Source organism: Neophocaena asiaeorientalis, unplaced genomic scaffold (genome assembly GCF_003031525.2).
Source record: "Neophocaena asiaeorientalis asiaeorientalis breed wild unplaced genomic scaffold, Neophocaena_asiaeorientalis_V1.1 scaffold78, whole genome shotgun sequence".
NCBI lineage: Eukaryota > Metazoa > Chordata > Mammalia > Artiodactyla > Phocoenidae > Neophocaena > Neophocaena asiaeorientalis.
The window spans coordinates 19,131,832-19,138,849 of NW_020175018.1; the positions used below are offsets into that span (position 1 = coordinate 19,131,832).

At 68.0% G+C, this 7,018-nt stretch overlaps 1 protein-coding gene across 1 annotated transcript in view; it reads left to right on the forward strand.

Annotated features, from left to right (window-relative positions):
- Positions 1-7,018, forward strand: part of GPSM1 (G protein signaling modulator 1) — a 22,052-nt gene that overhangs the window by 541 nt on the left and 14,493 nt on the right. The window contains exons 2-8 of the mRNA XM_024762709.1: positions 515-650; positions 1,378-1,520; positions 1,814-1,937; positions 2,175-2,290; positions 2,646-2,801; positions 3,711-3,819; positions 4,966-5,089. Of these exons, the coding sequence (XP_024618477.1) occupies positions 515-650; positions 1,378-1,520; positions 1,814-1,937; positions 2,175-2,290; positions 2,646-2,801; positions 3,711-3,819; positions 4,966-5,089 (908 nt within the window). The remainder of the gene's footprint in view (positions 1-514; positions 651-1,377; positions 1,521-1,813; positions 1,938-2,174; positions 2,291-2,645; positions 2,802-3,710; positions 3,820-4,965; positions 5,090-7,018) is intronic.

Below are 7,018 nucleotides of genomic sequence, written 5' to 3' on the forward strand. Positions count from 1 at the left end.
CGTTCTCCTCGGGCCTCCAGAACTTCCCCGCTGCTGCCCCTCCCTGGAACACCCTCCCCTTGCGTGTTCCCTGCCCCCTCTTTTGCTCCTTAAGGCCTGCAGGAGCCCCCACCCCACCCAATGAGCCCCCAGATATCCCAGGTGGGGGCGGAGCTTCCGACCACTCTGCCCACAGGCCCTTCCCCTCCAGCTGGTGAGCCCTGGTTTCAGCGTCCAGCCAGTGTGTGGTGGCGGCAGACACGCAGCAAATACACACTGCATGGTTAATTCCCTCTGCCAGGCCCCCAACTCTCCTGCCTCCAAGCCGGCCTTCGCAAGTCCTTCCCCCAGACTGGCCTAGCAGAGAAGTGGTCCTGAGCTGGGCCCACCCGCCGTGGGACCCCTGCCCAGCATCATCCCAGTGTCTGGGGGCTCCCGGTCCCCCCAGACTCTTGCTGCCGTCACCGGGGCTCCCTGCTGGGTTCAGGGTCCCGCCAGTCCTTGATCCAGCCCCTCGCTCTTTCCTGCCCTCCAGGACCATCGGTGACCGCATGGGGGAGGCCAAGGCCAGTGGGAACCTGGGCAACACACTCAAGGTGCTGGGCCGCTTTGACGAGGCCGTTGTCTGCTGCCAGCGGCACCTGGACATCGCCCAGGAGCAGGGGGACAAGGTGGGTGGCGGCCCCTGGCCTGTCGCCCTGTCTGGGTCTGGGATCGGAGCCGCAGGTGACATCACTCACAGCCCCATGTGCTCTTCCCGCGGGACGACGGTCCCCTGCAGAAATGAGGGCACTTTGGCTCACACCGACGCTGTGGGGCTGAGGCCCGGGCTCCCATCTTCCATGTCAGCTCCCCTCTCCCCGACCTCCCCCCTGAAGCCACCAACACCCCCAGTCACTCCTGGGGCCAGAGGGAGACGGGGGTGGGGGCCGGCTCCGGAAGGAACCTGGCTGGAGAGGCAGCACCGTTCGAGCAACGGTGGGTCCAGCCCTGCTGGACCCTTGACAGCCCTGCTCTGTGTCCTCCCCCCGTGGCCCTGTGGGATAAGCATCCCTGCCCCTGTATGGATGGGGAAACTGCGGCTAAGAGGTGACTGACTCGCCCCAGGCCACCTTCGGAGGTGTTTGAGCAGAGGCAGAGCCCTGACCCTTGGGTGTCAGAGAGGGGTGACCGGGAGGGGTGGGGACAGGTCCCTCCCTCCCCGTGACCCCTACCTTAGTGTCTAGACTTGGTGCTGCCACCCCCCAGGCCCTTGCCTTTGGGGCCCGAGGAACAGCGGGGAATGTGGACCAGGCGATGGGAACACCAGCTCTGTGCGCACAGGGCCTGAGCGGCCGGCTCCTCAGGGGCTGTGGCTTTGGAGACGCTCCCCCCCACCAACCTCAGTGTCACCCACAGGTTGGGGAGGCGAGGGCACTTTACAACATTGGCAACGTGTACCACGCCAAGGGCAAGCAGCTGTCCTGGAATGCAGCACAGGACCCTGGGCACCTGCCGCCTGCCGTCCGCGAGACGCTGCGCCGGGCCTCTGAGTTCTACGAGTGAGCAGGCGGGATTGTCCCCGCGCTCTGCACACGCGGGGACCTGGGTGGGCTGCCTCCTCACCCCCACCCGCCCTGTCCTCGGCCTGGCCGGCATAGGCTGCACCTGAAAACCAGAGTCGGGGGCGGGGGCGGAGGCTGACCCGAGCCTTGGAGCTCAGACCGAGCAGAGCCACCCTCATCTGGGGGCACGACCCTGGGAGGGGCTGTGTGGAGGCCACCCGCTCAGCATCTTCTAGCCTGGGTGGGTGGGTCGCTGGGAGGGACACAGCTCAGAGAGACTCGGCCCCCAGGAGGAACCTGTCCCTGGTGAAGGAGCTGGGCGACCGGGCAGCCCAGGGCAGGGCCTATGGCAACCTGGGCAACACCCACTACCTGCTGGGGAGCTTCACAGAAGCCACAACCTTCCACAAGGAGGTAAGTGGGTGGCAGCGACGGGGTGGCCCTGACATAGGGTCGGAGCGAGACGGCCGGGGCACCCCACCAGCCCCCTCGCTTCGTCTGGGCTTGGTGCCGGGGCTCCCAGGGCTGCCCCTCTGGGCACACGGACATCAGGCTGGCCGTGCTGGGCAGTGCGGGGGGGGCAGCACCTGCCGTCTGCGTCGGATCCCGGGCTGCTCCGTGACCACCCGGGCCTTGTGTCCGTGTCCTCAGCGCCTGGCCATCGCTAAGGAATTTGGAGACAAGGCGGCAGAGAGGAGGGCCTATAGCAACCTGGGGAACGCCCACATCTTCCTGGGGCGCTTCGACGTGGCCGCCGAGTACTACAAGTAGGCAGCACCCCTCCCACCCCCACCGCCCAGCCAGGGAGAGGGTGGGCCCTAGGAGGGTGAGGGAGCCTGGACGCCAGGCCAAGGAGGCGCCCACCTCAAGCTCTGCCCTCCCAGCCTCCCCGGGGCCCGTGCGGGGGGTTCTGTGCCACCCTGGAAGGGCGACCGATGGAGCCCAGAGAGACCCCCCAGTGGGGTCCGGGGGCTGGAGGCCTCGGGGCCAAAGGGCTGCTTCCCCACCGCCCCCAACGTAGCCCTTGGAAAGGGGCGTTGGGGGAGCATGTGCTGTGCCCTAGCCCCTGTGGAGGGGAATTCTGGAATCTTCCTTCCTGGGGTGACCACCCGCCCCCCACAGGAAGACGCTGCAGCTGTCCCGGCAGCTCAAGGACCAGGCAGTGGAGGCGCAGGCCTGCTACAGCCTGGGCAACACGTACACGCTGCTGCAAGACTACGAGCGCGCCGCCGAGTACCACCTACGGCACCTGCTCATCGCCCAGGAGCTGGCCGACAGGTGCGTGCGGCCCACGCCGGGGGGCCCCCCGCTCGCCCCTTCAGGCCCCTGGGCTGAGCAACAAGCCGACTGCGGTGGCCTGGACTCGCCGGCCCGGGTCTGAGGCCCCGCTCTGCCACCGACCACCAAGGGACCCTGCTCAAGGTGGCCCCGCCCGGGCTCAGCCCCCCCATCAGTCGGCCACACCGCCCACTGAGTGGGACCCGGTGAGACCAGTGGACGCTGGGCCAGCTGCTCGCAGTGACCCTTGGCGCAAGCTGGTTGGGGGGCTGTGCCCCAGTGCCCGCCCCGTTGCCTCCTTGAACGCCCCCGTGCCCCCTTCTCTCCACGTCCGTGTAAACGGCAGCCTCTACAGAGAGACAGGCTGCCTGGCCGAAGACGGCTGAACACACAGCCGTGCACGCAGGTCTGGGGGCGGCAGTGGCAGCAAGAGGGTTCGGAGCCACAGGCCAGGGCCCCTCGTGGGTGGTGGGGAGGAGGGGTCTTCTAGAAAGCTGCTCTGCTGGGGGGCTTAAAGTGGCCTGCAGCTTTTCTTCGGGGTGATGACGTTTTGGAACGAGGCAGAGGCGACGGTCGTAGATGGTAAATGAACGCAGAGCCACCGAATCGTGCGCTTTACAGGGGTTAAGTTTATGTTACATTATTTATAGCTCCATTTAAAAATTTATGATCAAGGGAATGAGGTCACTGCCGCTCAGGGAGCCACAGGGGTGAGAGCCTCACCGGCCACTAGGGGGCAAGCAAGGCCACGCCAGGGACCCTGGACCACCCACGGAGCACCCCCCCACCCCCATCCCCAGTTCGTGATGGGCCTGACCACGCGGAGGCTGGGGGCTTGGGACGGCTGGACTAGCGGGCAGGCTGGCAGGCCTGGGGTGCAGACGTGGACTCAGTCTCCCTCCCCGGCAGAGTGGGTGAGGGCCGGGCGTGCTGGAGCCTGGGGAACGCCTACGTATCCATGGGGAGCCCAGCACAGGCCCTGACCTTCGCCAAGAAGCACCTGGAGATCTCCCAGGAGGTGAGCCGGGCCTGCCCTCCCCTCAGCCCCCAGCCCTGGCCTTCGCCAGCGTTGGAGCCCCGCATCCCTGGAGCTGCCCAGCCCCCTCCAGGTGGGCCGGTGCCTCCGTGTGCTCTAGGCCCTTCCCTGGCTGTCGCCACCTGCTGCGAAGGGGCCCAGCCACCCCGTGACTCCTGAGACCCGGTGGCTGCTTGTCTGCTGTAGCCAGGGGGTCGGGACGGGGGAGTGGGGACCTGTTTTCCGCCCATAGAGGGTTAGTGTCACCTTTGGGCAGCCACCACCGGCTGCTTTTGTCTCCGATGGAAGTGTGCCAGGCTGGGCCGTGGAATGCCCTCTGCCCGACACCCAGGGTGGAAATACCTACCAGGGGCAGCCCAGGGGCACAAAGGCACGGCCGCCCCGGGGGATCTTCCCCTGGGACCCCTCAACCAGACACTTTCCTGGGGAAGTGGGCCTGTCCACCCAGGACCCTCCTGCTGGGGTCAGGGCAGCCCGCGACTGGGCACTCCAGGGTCAGCGCGGGTGAGCCCCGGCTCCCCGGCTCCCGGCCGGTCCCCTCCTCAGCCCCCACCCACCTCTGGGAAGCAGCCCCAGCGGCAGAGCCAGGTCACCTCCCACCCCAGCGCTCCCCAGACCTGCCACAGACAGCCCCAAGTCCACAGGCGGGCAAGGCCCTTAGGTGTCCCGGTGGAGGGGAGGAGAGCTCGCGTCAGGGGAGGTCCTGGCTTGGAAAAAGTCCCTCTGCCTGGGCCGCCGGCGGGACCGGCCCCTGCGTCCCTCTGAGCACAGGCAGGGGCCCTGGAACTCCACGTGGGGGTCCCCCCACCCGCCTTACCTGTGGCTTTGCTCCTGGGTAAACGTGTGGCCTCCCTGCAGGGAGGGTCCCTGCCGGGAGCCTGGCGGGCACGGGGCTGAGAAAGGTGCAGGCTGACTGCCCACGGGAGGGCCCCACGTGGCACGGTCGGGCTGGGGTGTGAGGGGGGCTGTCAGGGGCACGTGAGGCTACCCCCGCCCCCGGGACCCCCGCCAGACTCCACCTCTGGGGCGCAGTGGGCCTAGTGCCCTTGGAGACCCGGGGCCGTGACTGCCCCGTGGGAGTGCACAGGGGGCCTCGCAGCCCACTGACCTGGCCCTGCCCGGCTGCAGATCGGGGACCGCAGTGGGGAGCTCACGGCCCGCATGAACGTGGCGCAGCTGCAGCTGGCGCTGGGCCGGCTGTCCAGCCCGGCAGCCGCGGAGAAGCCAGACCTGGCCGGCTACGAGGCCCAAGGTGAGCTCCTGGGCTGGGCGTGGGGTGCCGCTCTCCCGTGGTCTCAGACCTCAGCCTGAGATGCAGGGGCCTGAGAGGGCGGGGCGGGGGGTGGCAGGAGGGCTGCCAGGGTAGAGGGGGTGCTGGCTCACGCTGGGGCCCAGTGGGCTCCGCCCTCAAACAGGAGAATATTTAAGAGCTGCCAGCCAAGGGAAGGGGTCCCTCATAACGTGTTGAGCCCCTGTCCCTGGGGGGTGTCAGCATCTGAGCCCCGTCGCCAGCTCACTCCAGAGCTCACAGTGGCGTGGGCAAGTGACAGGGTGCTGGGGGCAAGTCGGGATACTGAGATTGGAAGGTGCGGGACACAGCTCGGGCAAAGGGGCATTCAGGCCTGTCCTTCATGTCTCAGGGGCAGTGGGGCCCTGGGGTCGCCCTGAACCCCCCAGGTTTCTCAGGCACGAGGAGGAGGGGGCCCCTCCCTGCCCCTCCCTAGCCACCCGACTCCTATGGGGTTGACGACCCCCCTCCAGGCTGGGGGCTGGGCCTGGGGGAGGGCTTCTTGTAGGGATGGAGTGGGAGGGGGCTGCTGGCAGGAGGGAGAAGCCAAGTCAGCCAGAGGCCGAGGGAGCCGTGAGCCGGGTGCTCATCAACTGAGGCCCGCAGATCAGCCACGGCCGCTGTAACGACCTCATTCACGGGCTGCTGGTCACCCTGTGCAGGTCGGTGATGCTACCCACACAAGGACAGAAAGTTCGCGGCCAAGCAAGTAGATCAATAAATGTGGGCGCTGGGGCAGGGGCCGCCCTGAGCTGGCCTCCCGCGCTGCCGGTGGGTACGGGGCAGGCTCTGGGCAGGGGGTTAGCTGCCTCTCCCTCCCAGCCCACACAGTCCGCAACTCGTGGTTCTCGAGTTCTCGGAGAGTCCAGCCCCAGGTCCCTCATGGCTGTGTTCCCGGGTCGCCCACCTTCCCCAGCCTCCAAAGCCCCGAGGCCCGCCCAGGATGAGGCTGGGAAGCCACCCGACTGTGGTGTCAGGTCTCCGGGGTTCTGTGCTGTAACGCTCATGGATTTGTGATAATGGCCTGTCCTGGAAGATGGGTGCACCTGTCACCCTCGCTCAGAGGCTGAGACGGAAGGGAGGAAGTGGGCTGCCGGGACCCTCAGCCACCCTTGTTTTGGGGGTGCTGTAGCCAGTGGGGATGGGATGGAGTGTGGCCCCCTTCGCCCCTCACCCCGTCCCGGCACGTGCAGGCCAGCGTCTGCCCTTCCGGCCAGGGTTTTCCGAGGGTGGGCAGCTCCGCCCAGAGCCCCTGGCACGCCTGGCCCTGCCAGGCCACCCTCTGGGAACCCCAGCGGCAGGTGGGGGCAGGGCTGAGCCCGGTGTCTGGAAAGGCTCCCGCGGAGGTGCGGCCCAGCCCCGGGTTCTCCTGATGTTTTCCTCCTCCTTTGAGCTGAGGAAAGGGGGGCACAGGGTGGGTGCCGGAACAAGGCGGCTTCTGTCCTCCCCACGCCGCCTCTTCTGCTCTGCCCCGGGCCCAGACCCTTCCCAGCCGGGGCCCCAGGAAGCCTCCTCCCACCAGGCTGCCGGCGCCGGGCCGCCAGCAGCCGCTGGGAAGAGGCCATCCTCCTGGGAGGACAGTGGCCGGGACGGCCTCCCGAGGCCCGTGGAGGCAGGTCTGGGGGCCCCGGCCCTGGGATGCAGCTGCTGGAGGTGGGCCAGCGCCCTGAGTCTAGGCGGCCCTGGAGAAGAGCTCTGCTCGGAGGAGACCCCCGGTCGGGTGAGCGCGGACGGGCAGGGCCTGTGGTGCAGGCCACGGCAGGGCTTTCTGCATCATTCCTTCATCCGTTCGTTCACTCGTTCTTTCAGAGGCGTACTGAGCGCGGGTGTTGGGCCGGCCCAGTTTCCAGAAAGCCGGAAACTGTCCCTGGGGTGCAGGGGTGGGGGAGTTGC